Source organism: Suncus etruscus, chromosome 2, assembly GCF_024139225.1.
Source record: "Suncus etruscus isolate mSunEtr1 chromosome 2, mSunEtr1.pri.cur, whole genome shotgun sequence".
NCBI lineage: Eukaryota > Metazoa > Chordata > Mammalia > Eulipotyphla > Soricidae > Suncus > Suncus etruscus.
In genome coordinates, this window is record NC_064849.1 from 158877145 (window position 1) to 158892842 (window position 15698).

At 37.2% G+C, this 15698-nt stretch overlaps 1 protein-coding gene across 6 annotated transcripts in view; it reads left to right on the plus strand.

Moving 5' to 3' along the window:
* Window positions 1-15698, plus strand: part of PAM (peptidylglycine alpha-amidating monooxygenase) — a 190889-nt gene that overhangs the window by 139624 nt on the left and 35567 nt on the right. For all 6 annotated transcript variants that reach the window (XM_049769116.1, XM_049769118.1, XM_049769119.1 and 3 more), the window contains one exon: window positions 8276-8405. In XM_049769116.1, coding sequence (XP_049625073.1) covers window positions 8276-8405 — 130 coding nt within the window. The remainder of the gene's footprint in view (window positions 1-8275; window positions 8406-15698) is intronic.

The following is a 15698-nucleotide window of genomic DNA, read 5'->3' on the forward strand; positions in this document are numbered from 1 at the left end:
GTGCAGCCTCCTCACAAACATGTTTTGCTAAAGCACTGCTTGCCCCAAAGCATTGTGGGTTTGGTCAAAATAAAATTAGAAACAACACCCTCGAGGTGATATGATGTGAAGTACTTCAAACTCAGAAGCTTTCCTGGCTTTGAGTACCAGCTGTCTCTCTAATTACGTGGTCCCTAGATTAGTTTTTTTTTTCCTTGATAAATCTGGGCTGTAGTTTTTCTTAACTGCCAAAGGAGGATTATAACAATGTAATTCTCATAGGGCAAAAATGACTGTCAGATAATACTTCCATGTACTCCTCATAATGTATGAAAATTGCTAGGAACAATTTCGGGCAGCCCAAAAGCATTTAATGTTATAAAACTTTAACAATAGTTATGATTAGTATTACTAACATCAATGTCATGATGGATTTAGATTTTTAAAAAAAAAATTAAGCCCCATTGTAGGCAAATTATAATTACTTTAATTTAAGCAGTATTTATGAGAAAATTTTTCTAGTAATGTGTAGGGAAGCTACAGATTTGAGTTTGGGCCTCTTCCAAATCTCTGCCACTAATATTGTTATGTCTGTTTGCCTGTGGTGTGATGCATTTGCCTCTCTGCATATTTCTGGGTATTAGAAATATTTACCTGTGTGTAACACTTCAATTAGATAATTACATCTTTAAATATTTAAATCTTTTTTTTTTTTTGGTTTTTGGGCCACACCCGTTTGACGCTCTGGGGTTACTCCTGGCTATGTGCTCAGAAATTGCCCCTGGCTTGGGGAGACCATATGGAATGCCGGGGGATCGAAACATGGTCCGTCCTACGCTAGTGCTTGCAAGGCAGACACCTTACCTCTAGCGCCACCTTCCCGACCCCAATATTTAAATCTTTAAATATTCCTATGATATCTTTGAATTTCACATATGGTCCTCAAACTATGGCCTGTGGGCCACATATTGTATTTGTATCTGTTTTGTTTCTTCATTGCAAAATAAGATATATGCAGTGTGCATAAGAATTCGTTCATAAGTTTTGTTTTTACTATAGTCAGACCCTCCAATGGTCTGAGGGACAGCGAACTGCCCCCTGTTTAAAAAGTTTGAGGACCCCTGATCTAGAACAATTTTTATTAACTTGCATATTACCATTTTTAACTTATTTTCAATCACGTGTTTACAAACCTCTAAGTTTGTCTTACAGAGTCCTTATAGTAAAGTAATCTATTCAGTTAACTTGAATTTTCACCTGGGTGTGAGACAGAAGATAACAAAGCAAACCTGTACAAAGAATTACAGTGAGCCAGGCTAAGTCAAATTCATTAACTCATTCAACCCTCATAATAGCCCCATTCAACAAGGAAGAAATGGAAACAAAGAAAGTCACATAATTAAGGCTCAAAGAGCCAAGATTCAAAGGAGCCATTCTTGTTCTGCAACTTGTTCTTATTCAGTTATTAATTTTTAATTAGATGCCACTTTATAGTGCTGCTCATTTTTAGACATAGAGTGTTGCTACTCCACACCTACCACCAGAGAACCAGCATCCCACCACCACTGTCTCTAGATCCCCTCATCTTATGACTGTAAACTCAGTACTACCAGCCATTTCTCAGAGTCTATATCATAGATCATTTCTTCTCCCCTTATGATGTTTCTTTTGGCTGCACATAGGAAGGAGATCATTTGGTATTTGTTCATCCCTGGCTCACTTCACTCAGCATGATACCCTCCTGCTCCATCCAAGATGCAGTAAGCTGTAGGAGATCATCTTTTCTTATAGCTGGCTGGAATTCCACTACACAATGGAATTGTATCTATTCTTGAACACTTCTTAGTCTGCCTCTCACAATAATAATTATAGTAGGGATTATCCTAGACCATGCTTTCATAATCAGGAACCAAACAATTTGACCAAGATGAAGGCTTCATTTACAATTAAAATTTAAATATGGAAACAAATATGTTAATACTGTTGAGTCACCCCCATAAAATGAGATGTTATCATTAATTCTTTTCTTTCTGATTTGGATATAAATATTTTACTTACAGCTTTTGTTAATTATAGTTGTTGCTGGTACTTCTGGCAAATAACAATTCCTGACAAAATAAGGTATGATGAGTTTATTTCCCTGCTAGATGAAAATATTTAGGTTTGTTTTGAATATAGTTGCTTTATTTAAGCTCTGTGGTTATAGAATTGTTCACAATTGGATTTCAGTCATAGAATATATACTATCTTTCCCTCCACCTATGTTCCCCATTTCCCTACCACTCTCCTATTCCCTCCTATCTCTTTTTTGCTAACTATACGGTAGACTATGAGACTATACTTTCACTTTTCATTTTTAAAAATGCAAAATTTCTTCTGGAATACTTTTATTGTTTGGGAACTAGGGTGTGTGTGACCACATTATATTGTGTGAGACCTTGGATTTCAATGCTGCCTCATCTCCCCAAAATTTATCATTTGACATCTAAATTTAAAAATACTAATTCTAACTGGGTTTGTCCAACTTCATGTGTAAATGAAATTTGTATTTAATTGATGAATTGAGGTTGTAACTCTACAGATTAATTTGTCATATACTTTATTCCTATGTTTTTGTAAATGTTATGAGGAATCTGGGCTCAAATTTCTATTGCTCTTAAGTTTGAATCTAAACATGTTTCATAATGTAATTTCCTCATGAAAGATTTAAATTGTTCACTAATAGATATTAGAAAATAGTCAGCTTTGCTATTGATGCCTAATGCTTGACCCAGTCCTATAGTTCTTTTCCAGTGCAATGAGGAAAAAAAAGAGCCAGTATGTTACCAGACTTTTACGACTCTCCTGGAAAAATAGGTAGCACCTGGAAAAACATCATTATGCATTCCATATTCATGTACCACTAGTCCCAAAAGCCTACCTTGATTTTTTTCTTGTTTCATCTTAAAGGGAGCAGTCTGTAACAACCAAATGAGGAAAAAGTGGTAACCTGAGAACAAAAACATCAATTTCTAGAACTAGTGTTCACAGAAGGAGGCATGAACTCATGCATTAACATCTTTAATTCTCAAAGAAATTCAAGTGAAGCACAGGGAACTAGATTCTGAATATTTTGAAGTCTTGGCTAGGTAATCTTACTAAAGATGTGATGATGGTTTTGAAGACATTTAAAAATGTTATAATTTCTCCAACATTTTTCTGCCATACACAAAATTACTTTCTGGTTTTTTTATTCTTAGTACTGTTGGTGGGTGGTGTCATATCCAAAGGTTCTCAGGCTTTCCTTCTGACTCTGTGCTCAGGAATCTCTCCTAGAAAACAGTCAGCCTCACTGTTGATGCTTCAGGGAATCTTATGCAGTACCAGTGATCAAACCAAGGTCATCTTTGTGCAATGCAAGCACTTTGACCTCTATCTTTTTAAAAAAATTTTAAATTATTTTTAAATTTTTATTGTAATACCGTGATTTACCACTTTGGGGGGGAGTTGGGCCATACCTGGTGATGTGCTATGCGCTCAGAAATTGCTCCTGGCTTGGGGACCATATGGGATGCGGGGGGTGGAACCACGGTCATTTTAGGTCAGCTGCATGCAAGGCAAATGCCCTACCACTGCACCACCAAATAGTTTTTAATACAGTTAATTCCAGCATAAAATATTTAAACACCAATCTCATCACCAGTGTAACCCATCCACCACCACAGCCTCCTTCCATGCAGGCACACACAAATTTACTTCATATTGTTAAGTCCCAACACAAAGGCAAAATCAGTGTCTAAGACACGAGTCAGACACTAGTCTGACTCTAGTTTCCTGCTAGTTGATAGACTCCACTAGCTTCATGTTAGTTGAGCCTTCGGTGTTACTGTTTAGGTTCATTGAGCTTGATAAACTTCTACGTAAATTTTCCATTAGATTTCTTGTGGTACTACTGGGCTGACTCTACCATAGAATTTTGAATTATCATGCAGGTATATGGTCTAGGATTTATAAATGAAATTTGGTGACTTGGAAGTTTGATAAGGTTAAGTCAAGGAGTTGAGCCATTCTGTAGGAGGCAGCATTAAAATGCTGTGGCTCATGCAGTAGGGGTCTGCCCCCTCTTTCTGAAAGGCACACATTTTAGGAAATGCACTCTAGATTGTCATGAGGTTCTTTATACATTCCTAATAGTTTGTTATATACATAGTTAACTGCAGAATAAAGTATTTATTTTGAGCACAGTGTTTTTTCTTCCAGCTCATTCAAATTTATATCTATGTCCTTTCATGAGCACCTTTGAGCACCTGTTCACGTACCACTAAAATACAAAGATTCCAGTAAGACATGATATTGCTGACAATTTTTAGTGAAAATTGTTATCTAATTAGTAATTTTAGTAATTCTCTTCTCAGTGTCCTCTGTAGTGCAGTACTGGGAGGTAAAAAGAGGTTTGAGTGTCAATTATAAAATTATATGTGTTTAAATGCTAGTTGGGGGCTGGAAAAACAGTAGATAAGCCTCTTGCCTTGCTTGCAGCTGACTGGATTTGATCCCAACATCACATGTGATTCCTCCAAACTCTCCCAGAAGTGATCCTTGAGCATGAAGCCAGGAGTAAGCCCTGAGTACCATCAGGTCTTATATACCATTCAAAACCAAAAGTTTAATAGTTATATAGTAATAAATAAATAAATGCTGCTAGTAACATAGGTAAATAGACACTGGAGTGTGGAGTTAAGTTTAGTACATCTGGGGCTGGAGAGATAGCATGGAGGTAAGGTGTTTGCCTTTCATGCAGAAGGTCATTGGTTTGAATCCCGACATCCCATATGGTGCCCGAGCCTGCCAGGAGCGATTTCTGAGCGTGGAACCAGGAATAACCCCTGAGCACTGCCAGGTGTAATCCAAAGACCAAACAAAAAAAAAAGTTTAGTACGTTCATTACTTCAGTACAGTGGTTCTGTTCAAGACTTTAGGACATTCAGTTAATAAGACATGATCCTCATTCTCAAGACATTCCATCACGTTACAGCACTGTAACTTGAAGAATCCATTGATGGACGAAATTAAACTTATTGCCATGAGTCAAGGTTTTCTTGGTATTTATCCAGAATTGTTAAAAAGCTAGTTAAAGAGTAAAGAATTATGACCACCAAGCCAACAAAACTATGCAATGAGATAAGAATGAAAATGAAGATATGGAAAGATAGTACAAAAGGGGGTTGGGCGGTGGCGCTAGAGGTAAGATGCATGCCTTGCCTGCACTAGCCTTGGACAGACCGCGGTTCGATCCCCCGTGTCCCATATGGTCCCCCAAGCCAAGAGCGACTTCTGAGTGCATAGCCAGGAGTAACCCCTGAGCGTCACCGAGTGTGGCCCAAAAACCAAAAACCAAAAAAAAAAAAAAAAAGATAATACAAATGACCAGCCCTGGTTCAATCTTTTGAACCACATATTAGACTTTCAGGCATTGCCAGGAGTAAGCCCTGAGTAAGCCCTGATGGTATGCTCCAAATTCCCAACTCAAAGGAAAATGAGTCCAACCTGAGCTTCAAGAAACTTTAAAATAATTTAAGACATTTCCTTCAGGAACAGTGTACCAATCTGTTGTCTATTTTTTCATGTCTAATTATGTTTATACTCTGTCTCCAAAATAGTTTTAAATAGCTTCTCCTGTGCTTTAAAACTTGCAGCAGCTTCTAATTCAATGCCTGTAGTAGCAAATTGTGTCCTTTATTTCCTATTATAGCAAGTGTGATAAATAGTGAATGTTATTCATATGAACAGCCCCAGCTGCATCTTCTACTGTGCCCAGAGTTGTTTACAAGTTCACACATACCAGCTGTAACTTTTCCTCACTTCTCATCGATTCGAGAAGACAAATCAAAACACCAGAGTGAAACTGTCCCTCTCAACAGCTCCAATGTATTTCAAAAGTGAATTCTTTCCAAAGTACTCTACTGTCAATAATGAACTTCTTGCAGGGTGCTTCAAAATCATAGTCCAGTTCAAAACACAGTTCAGCGCAACAGTCATTCAGTGTGAAGTCCATATTCCTGTGCAAGCCACATGTCATAAAATACAATTTAGTCTCCCTTAGTTAGATCCTGACATCTTTTCTACTTCTCACTTTCCACCCCTGACATACGCAAATACCCTTTCCAGGTCACCTGAATATCTTGAAATCATAACTATAAATATCCTTAATAGTTTTTTTCTAACAAAGATATTCACCCTCTTCTTTGTTCTCTGAGATCCTTAGCAGTCTAACATGAACTTTCCGCTCTTCCAACAGACCTCAGGAAGGCCAGTGCTCCCTGTCCTTTGTTCCTGTTCTATGTCCTATGATAAGCTGGTTTTGAATTAGTCTCACTCTTCTTTTTCTCACCTTCAAGATCCCACATCATGTCTAATTGAATTTAGTTCCAATGAAGACAAAGTGTGCCTTATATTGGCAAGATACTTAGGTGTTGTTATGTTGAAAATGCTTCAGCAAAGGTTGTAGCACTGATCCAGGAATCCTATAGAGTTTGCTGTATTTCACTCATGTTTTTATTACAGAAAAAAATTAAATGTGCAGAAGATAAATATTTGGAGTGAAAAGATACCTTTTTTTTGGGGGGGGTTTCAGGTCACACCCGTTTGATGCTCTGGCTAAGCACTCAGAAATTGCCTTTGCCTTGGGGGGACCATATGGGATGCCGGGGGATCGAACCACGGTCCTTCCTTGGCTAGCGCTTGCAAGGCAGATACCTTACCTCTAGCGCCCACCTCACCGGCCCCGATACCATATTTAAAAAAAAAAAATCAAGTACTTATTCTCACATCTGTATTTCCTCACTTGTTCAGAAATTGATTGTACAGGCCCTCTGCTTCCAATTTCTCTTGAATTTCTTATCCGCTTTCATGGATTTCACTATAGGCCTCCACATTCTCCAGAGGTTGAGAAAGGAAAATGAAACTCAAATTTCTGCTTTTTCTGCTTCTCAGCATCTCAGTTGAAACATTGGAAAGAAAAAGAAATACTGACAGAGATATAAATTTTGCACTAACCTCATAGCCGTATGTCTTCAGTTAATATAGCTCTTTTCACAAATCCTATCTTTATTCATGGGCATGTTTATAAAAAAGACTTAGCATGAATTAATCCATGTATTCTGTCCAGAATGAGACTATTTGGAAATCACTCAGTCATAATTTCTGCTCCTTTTCCTTTCCTTCAGGTTAGAGAATGGTAAAATATGAATAATAAAAAAAGAATGCCTCTTCATTCTCATTTTGTGTTTAATATTTATTCCTGATTTGATACTTAAGAATGATGCTAGTGGTATTCAAGGACCAGATGCTGAGCCAGGATTTGAATCAGGGTCAGCTGCATGCAAGGCAGGAGATTTACTTCCTGAACTACTCTTCTGCTGGGAGCAGCTTGCATCCCCCAGTTCAAGTGGGGAAATACCCTACGACAGGGAAGTGGGTGATCAGCCCCACGTTGAGTGACAGTAATCCACGGAGAGGCAGAAACATCCACCACTTTAATTTAGTATCTTTGAAGGCAGGGTCATACCCAAAAACACTCATGAACTATTCCTGGCTCTTTGCTCATGGGACTACTGGCAGTGCTCATGGGACCATATGTGTAGCCTGGGATTCTAAGTAAGCTCAGCTACATAGAAAGCAAATGCCTTAGCAATTGTACTATTTTCTTAGCTCCATTTTCATTCCAGAACATTGTTTGAAATAGAAAATGAGATTGATATCCAAGAATAATGAACATTCAGAATGCACAGGTGTAGATCAAAGAGATAGATAGATAGATAGATAGATAGATAGATAGATAGATAGATAGATAGACAGACAGACAGACAGACAGACAGACAGACAGACAGACAGACAGACAGACAGACAGACAGACTTAATATCCATGCTGGTCACTCATTTATAACATTTTTAAACTTTATATTAGGATACTGTTATTCATATTGCCTAATGTTCCAGAGATAATAGATTTATAGTAAGAATCTTGCCAGGAACTTATGGGTGAGCTGGCTCTATACTTCTCTTATCAATAGGAAAAGGGAACATATAATGAATGCCCTGGCAAGTTCACAATCACTCATGCAGTTTTATAGCTCAAGAAGTTACTTGGCATGTGCATGTGGTCTATTTATATAAATTATATAGAGCATGGCTTTATTTATTTATTTATTTTTGCATCTCAAGACGTTACTGCATGAGTTTCTTATAACTGCTGTGAATCTTCAGTAGATAATACTAGCCTGTTTCTCACTCCAATTTGTCTGAATTTCTCTTGCAGATTTTCATGTAGAAGAAGCACTGGATTGGCCTGGAGTATACTTGTTACCAGGTCAGGTTTCTGGAGTTGCTCTAGACCTAAAGAATAATTTGGTGATTTTCCACAGAGGTGATCATGTCTGGGATATAAAGTAAGTCAGAGTTCTCCTCCGGGAGTAAATTACAATAAAAAATAGCATGCTTTCATTTTTGTTAAACTATGAATAATGTTGGTAAAATGATCAAAAAAATTTTAACATGATTTTTGTGAGAAAATATATTTGCTTTTTAAGGCATGAATATAGCAAGTTGCAGAAAGAAAGCCTTATGCCTTTAAAAGAATTTACAATTATTTCATCAATTAATTTTTGAAAAGAAGGCACTGACAACCAGCTTTCTGCTAGTTTACCATTTTGTTCCTTCTTGTGTTAAGCTCACTTCATATTCCTAAGAAGAGAAAAAATTTTTTTTTTGTTTTTTGGGTACAACTGTGGTGTTCGAAGTGTATTATTTCAGGCTCTTCACTCAGGATTACTCCTAGGGATGCTCAGGGGACCATATGGAATGCCAGGGATCAAACCCTGCATGTAAGGCAGGCACCCTAGCCACTGTTCTATCTTTTCAGTCCCCACTCTGAGTTCAGGAGAATAGATTTCGACTTCTGATCTCTATTCTTTTGAATGGCTATACATTCTGCATAGATAAGTAGATATGTTCCATTGCATAATAAGAGTCGCACATTGTTTTTCTTTTCCCCTTAATAAATAGCCAAGGATTACACAAAGGAATGGGTCAGTATCTTCCTATAGAATTTATGATATGTTGTTGATTGACAAAAATTAAAGATTGCATGAAGTTGCTTACTTTTTGCTGTCATTGTAGAGATAGGCAATTCCATACTGATTTTTCTTAGAATATTTCGCATCCTGATTTCTCATGTTCACAAAACTCTGGATTCCATGAGTCTAGGGCTTACTCTCAACATCAAAGCACTCTCAACCTGATTTTAGGAGACAATCATTATTCTTTAGAAAATTCTGGGAAGTAATAGTTCCTAATTAATCACACAATGGTCAACGTTCTTTTGATAACACCCCATCAGGTGCCTTTATAAATACTGTTATTCTTCATTGCTCTCTAACAGCCCAGAAGAATCTTTACTTTTGTACTTATTCATGCCTAATAAGCATAGCAGGCAGATATCATAATATAGCCTGCCAAACTGCTGCTGCTCCCTTTCTCGAGCTGACTTCAAGTTTCCTTCCTGTCTGCCCTTTACTTCAATCCCAGCAGGAGCTAATGGGCTCACTTCTCAGTAGCAGCTGTTTCTGGGTATTTGTCTACAAATTACTGTCTGTTCCAGAAGCTTGCTTGTTGATTTTTTATTTATCTGAGCTTGTGAAGGCTCCATTTTGAGGAATTAACATCACATAAACTCTTAACTAACTCAGGAGTCTTGTCCTCAACTTTTAGGTATGAAAAGTTGTTTATTGTTTATTATTTTTTCATGTGGATTTGAAAGAGATCTTGGAAGTTGTATAGTTCGGGATTCAGTTAGCCAAAAGAAGAGAAAATTAACACAAATCAATTTAAAGAAAGTAACTGTGTTGGTTTATATCAATGGAAATTGAAAAAGTTCTGATCACCCAAGCAACTTCATCAGAATTCCAAGTATTTTCTCCTGGCTGGCACCATTCCTAACTTATCCCTTTATCTCCTTTCTTCTGGATTATATTAGTGTAGGAAAAAGATTATCTACGATTTTGATAGAACAACAGAAAGTCTTTACATTAAGCTTTCAGCACTTGGTTTGAGGACCATGTCTCCTCTGTTCCTGAAGCAATCACTGTCTTAATATAAATTTTTTGTCCTATCCATGAAATGTACAACAGGTACATTTCAGTAAATGGACTGAGAGTAGAGCTTAGGAGAGTAGGATTAATAGAAAATTAAGTTTTGTTTGCACAAAATGGGGCAGTAGACATTGGTCAGCCAGTATAACCCAATCTCCTCCTTAAAATAAACATCTCTGTATAGTCTTTCAATGTCTAAGGCTTAAACTTTTTCTTTAGACTCGAAATACAGTGTCAAATGATGGGAGCTCTAGATTTGCTCATAGATTTGCTCATGCTCTTCACTGTGTTAAACTCAAACCCACATAACTCCATCTTTATGACTGCCTCATAGAGGATAAATTTGCTTTCTATCCCTGTCAGTTGCTTGCATGTGGGAATTCTTATCTTCTGTATACTAAATATCTCCCAGTTCCTTAAGCAGTGCTTAGCCAGACATACTTTCAACTGAGTATTCTTGGGTTTCCTCAATCCTGTAAAGAGACAGAGGCGTGGACACAAAACACTCCATGTTTAGTGACCAGAGTTCAATTCCCTTTCCTGATGTGCTTAGAGTCTAAGTACCAATTCATTTAAAAAACATTGCACTCACATTTCTTCAGCAATCTCCTCATCCATTGCCATTTTAAATGTGTCATCTACTGAGATCTCCAAACATATCTCATAAAGTTGTTTTTTGTTTTACTAATATTTCTATTTATGTAATGTTTTAAAATGATCAAATTCAGCACTTTATTCCACTCATATTTCACATCATTATTGTTAGCATTATTTCAATTTAAAGTTGCTGTTTTATTCAAAACTAGCCAAAGGATGTGTTTCTTCCCCAAGCCTTATATTTGCTGGATCCATATGTCATTCATATATGCTGTTATTAAATATATCTCTCTAATGTTTGGTTTAGAAAGTTTTGTACTCAGTTTTATTTGGGAGAGGGACTTTTCTCATCTCATCAAATAACATCTCGTTATAAATGCTTTATGGAATCTTGTCACAAATATACATTTGTCTATATATATACATATATTGTTTTCAAAATCGATCTACTTCTTAACTTTCAGAAAAGTCAACTCTGACTCTCCATCCTAAATTCTGGGGTCTGAGTTAAGATAGCTTCTAGAGATTTTTTTGCTTCTACTTCCCAAAGCAGAATTACCTTCCTTCCTCAGGAAATTAATGTACCTAGTAAGAGACCAAGGGGCCTCTTAATAACTTCATGTCTGAGAGCAAATTGGGGAGCTCTGTACAAAGAAAGCTTCCTTATTCTCCCCATATAATACTCTTGATTTTATTTTTATTTTTGAATGAATTATTTACCTTGTTTTGTTTTTAATATTGCTGCTGCTGCTGCAATGACAGAGGATCACATCCATTTCATTGAACACATGGATACTTGCTTGCAGTGGTCTCTGAGGTTTGCAGTGCTCAACAACCACCTCACACTTTGCTATGGCACTGGGGATTACGAACAGTGGTGTACCTAGTATTCCATCCCACATGTTGACCAGTGTTTGGGATCATAGAGTCTGATAGGCAGGCATTATCCTGCTGAAAAAGGCCCTCAAGGAACCTGTCATATTTTGCTTTTCTGGAGCCTTTCTAGCATTATGCCCCTAATTTTCCATCTCTTACATATGCCAATTGAATTTGAGAACTGGCATAGAGCCTCAGACTGTTTTTTTAATATAATTCCTTTATTTAATTATTGTGGTTACAAAATTATTTATAGTTTGGTTTCAGCCATAGAATGTATAGCCCCCCTTTCTTTGTGAGTCTTGCTAATAATTTATCAATCTTGTTAATTTTCCAAAGAAAAACTCTTGCTTTCATTGATCTTTTGTATTGTGTTTGAGTTTCAAGTTTATTCATTTCTGCTCTAAGTTTTATTATCTCCTTCCGTCTGCCTATTTTGGGTTCATTTTGTTGGTCATTTTTTAACTCTTTAAGCTGTGCCATTAAGGATTTTATGTAGACCTTTTCTTCCTCCTGATGAATGCTTACAAAGCTAAAAGTTTTCCTCTTAATACCTCTTTAGCTGTGTCTCAAAAATTCTGATAATTTGTTTCTTGATTTTCATTTGTTTCCATGAATCTTTTGATTTCCTATCTTATTTCTTCTATGACCCACTGGTTGTTCAGTGGTGAGCTGTTTAATTTCCAGCTATTAAAGGCATTTATCCATTTCTCTTTGTAATTTAATTCTATTTTCAGTGCATCATAGTCTGAGAAGATAGTTGATACAATTTTATCCTCTTGATATTATAGAAGTATATTTTATGGCCTAATATGTGGTCTGTCTTTAAAAATGTCCAAGTGCATTGGAGAAGAAAGTGTATCCAGCTAAGTGGGGAAGAAGAGCCCTATATATGTCGGCTAAACCACTCTTTGATTTCTTCCTTCAGACCTAGTATATTCTTGTTAAGTTTTAGCCTGATTGATATAACAAGATATGACAGAACAGCATGGAATTCTTCCATTTTTGTTATGTTGATATTGACATCTTTCTTCAAGTCTATCTGCAGTTATTTAAGGCATTCTATTGGCCTGTCATTGGGAACATTATCTTCTCTGTCTCTTTTTTTTTTTCCCTTTGGGTTTTTGGACTCACCAGTGGTTCTTAGGGTTTTTTCCTGGCTTACACCGAGGAATCACTCTTAGCAAGCTCCAGTGTCCATATGAGTTTCTGAAGGTCAAACCTAGGTTTCCATGCACAATGAAAATATCCAGGGGCGGGGCGATGATGCTAGAGATAAGGTGCTTATCTTGCCTATGCTAACCTTGGACGGACCGCGGTTCGATCCCCCGGCGTCCCATATGGTCCCCCAAGCCAGGAGCAACTTCTGAGCACATAGCCAGGAGTTACCAGGTGTGGCCCAAAATCCAAAAAGAAAAAAAGAAAAAGAAAATGTCCTACAAAACAAACAAACAAAAAACACTACCAACAAAATATTGCACCAGCTACACCGTGTTTTCTCGAAGCCTGTGTTATATGATATTCCTATGGCTTCTCCAGCCTTTTAACGGAGTTGTTTACTTGAGTGTTCTCCAACCTTTAAATTCAAATATTTCTTTGCTCTGACTATTCAGGTGTGTTTCTTACAGGCAGTAAAATGTTGGATTCAATTTTTTTTATTCATTTGGCCATTCTGTATCTCTTTGCATAGTTCATTGACATTGGGAGAGATGATTTTTATCTAATTAAGTGTTGTCTTTGTGTAGGAGGTTGGTATGTGTGTTGGATCTGCCTTGCCTTAAAGTAGACCCTTCAGTTCTTCTATTAACCTTAATATGAACCTTCATTTATACTTGATTTTGAGTCTGTTATGTTTCTGAAATGTTGTTTTTCCCATGAAGCTTTGTATCCTTCCTTCAAATCTGAATGAATATTTGGCTGGATGAAATATTCTTGGTGAAGCATTCACTTTGTTGAGTTTTGTCACTGTATCCACCATTGCCTTTGGGCCTTAATTATTCTTGTGATATGTCTGCTGTATATCTTAAGGATGCTTTTTTGTATGTAATTTTCTTTTTTGACCTTTCTGATTTAATTATTTTGTCTCTATCTGTAGTTTTCATCATTTTTGACTAGTTTGGAGTATTTATTTCTTTAGATCTCTTTTAGTTGATGTGCTTTAGGCATCCAGATGTGGTGACATTCACTCTTCAGCTCTGGAAACTTGTCAGCAATGTTGTCCTTTACTATTGATACTCCATGGATGTTTTATTCTTAGGTCTCTGGGTCTCCAATTATTTTATGTTGTTTCTAGTAAGTTTGTACCAGAGTTCTGTTGTCATCTGTTCACTTTGAGATTTTTTTCAACTTTCTGTTTATTTTAAGTCTCTTTTCCAGGCTTTTCTGTTGTATGGAGGTGTTATGCAACTCATCTCCCATCTCACTGATTCTGTCCTCAGTAGCTATTACTCTGCTGGTGAGGCCTTGCAATGAGTTTTTTTGTTTTTTGTTTTTGTTTTTGTTTTTTTTTTTTGGTTTTTGGGCCACACCCGGAGGCACTCAGGGGTTATTCCTGGCTATCTGCTCAGAAATAGCTCCTGGCAGGCACGGGGGACCATATGGGACACCTGGATTCGAACCAACCACCTTTGGTCCTGGATCGGCAAGGCAAATGCCACTGTGCTATCTCTCCGGGCCCTCCAATGAGTTTTTCATTTCACCTCCCAACTTTTTCAGCCCTGTTATTTCAGTTTGAGTTTTCTTATTTCTACACTCATATCTTCTTGAGTCTTAGTTGCAGTTCATTCAGTTCATTCCATACTTTTCGTTGAGTTCTTTGAATATCCTCCTCATTTTTTCTCTAAAATCCTTATTAGAGAGCCGTATAGGTGGTCAGTATTTATCTGGTCATTAGAGCTAACATCTTCATTCTATATTGTTTCCATATTGTCACCTTTGCAGTGAGGTGTTTTGTATGCCTTCTGCTGGGTTTCATTGACTAGAAGAAATGCCCAATCGCGTAGTGAAGCAGAGTGGCCATGCTCTTCTCATTGCATCTGTCTCTACTCTTACTCTGTCCCATTATGGGGGCGGAGCCATGCTCACAGCTGGAGCTTGAGACTGTTGAGGGCAAGTCCCAGAAGCAGCAAGAAACACTTTTCTTTTCTTTCTTTCGTCCCTTTATTTTCTTTTTTAAAATATCATGGCTATAAAGGTAAAGAAACACTTTTTTTATATTTTAAAATTTTAGTAGTAAAAATATAACAAACAAGTGCCACAGACAGAACTGTGTGCAGCTACTGATCACACAGCAGCAACAACAGTGGAAGAAGAGGATTGAAAGGGAGAAAGTTAAAATAAATAACAAATATATCAACAGCAGGTTTCAGTCATGATATTTTGAATCCACAATGAGGTGAACTGGTCTTTAGAGTCAGTTGAAGTAGGTCTCAGTGATGCTTTCTCTGAATTTCATCTCTGCAAAACCAAATACTGCTCAAGTGCAAAGAAAAAAATGATTCTTAAATTAAAAAAGAAAAAAAGAATTTCCTTTCCTGTGAGCAGCTTTAGATGGTCCCAACAAAGATAGTGCATTATTTGCTAGACCTGCAAAACCTGATGAAATCATGCAAGCCCAGAGGCTTGAACCTTTATGTTCACTTAAGGAACACTTTTGAAACAGCTTAGGCCGAAAACGGCATGCATGCCGTGCATATCTGAGAAGACATCAAGTATCTGAAGGATGTCATTCTGCAGAAGCAATGTGTGCCCATCTGGCATTACAATGGTAGCGTTGGTAGGTGCAACAAGGCCAAACAGTAGGCTGAACATTTGGTCATTGGTCCCAAAAAATGCAGAATTTTTACTGTGCCTGATTAAAAAAGAGTAATGCTGAATGTAAGTGTTTAGATGTAGATTCTTTTTTTTAATTTAATTTAATTTTATTTATATATATATTTTTTATTTAAACACCTTGATTACATACGTGATTGTGTTTGGGTTTCAGTGCTGTAAAGAACACCACCCATCACCAGTGCAACGTTCCCATCACCAATATCCCAAATCTCCCTCCTCCCCACTCGACCCCCACCTGTACTCTAGACAGGCTTTCCATTTCCCTCATACATTCTCATTATTAGG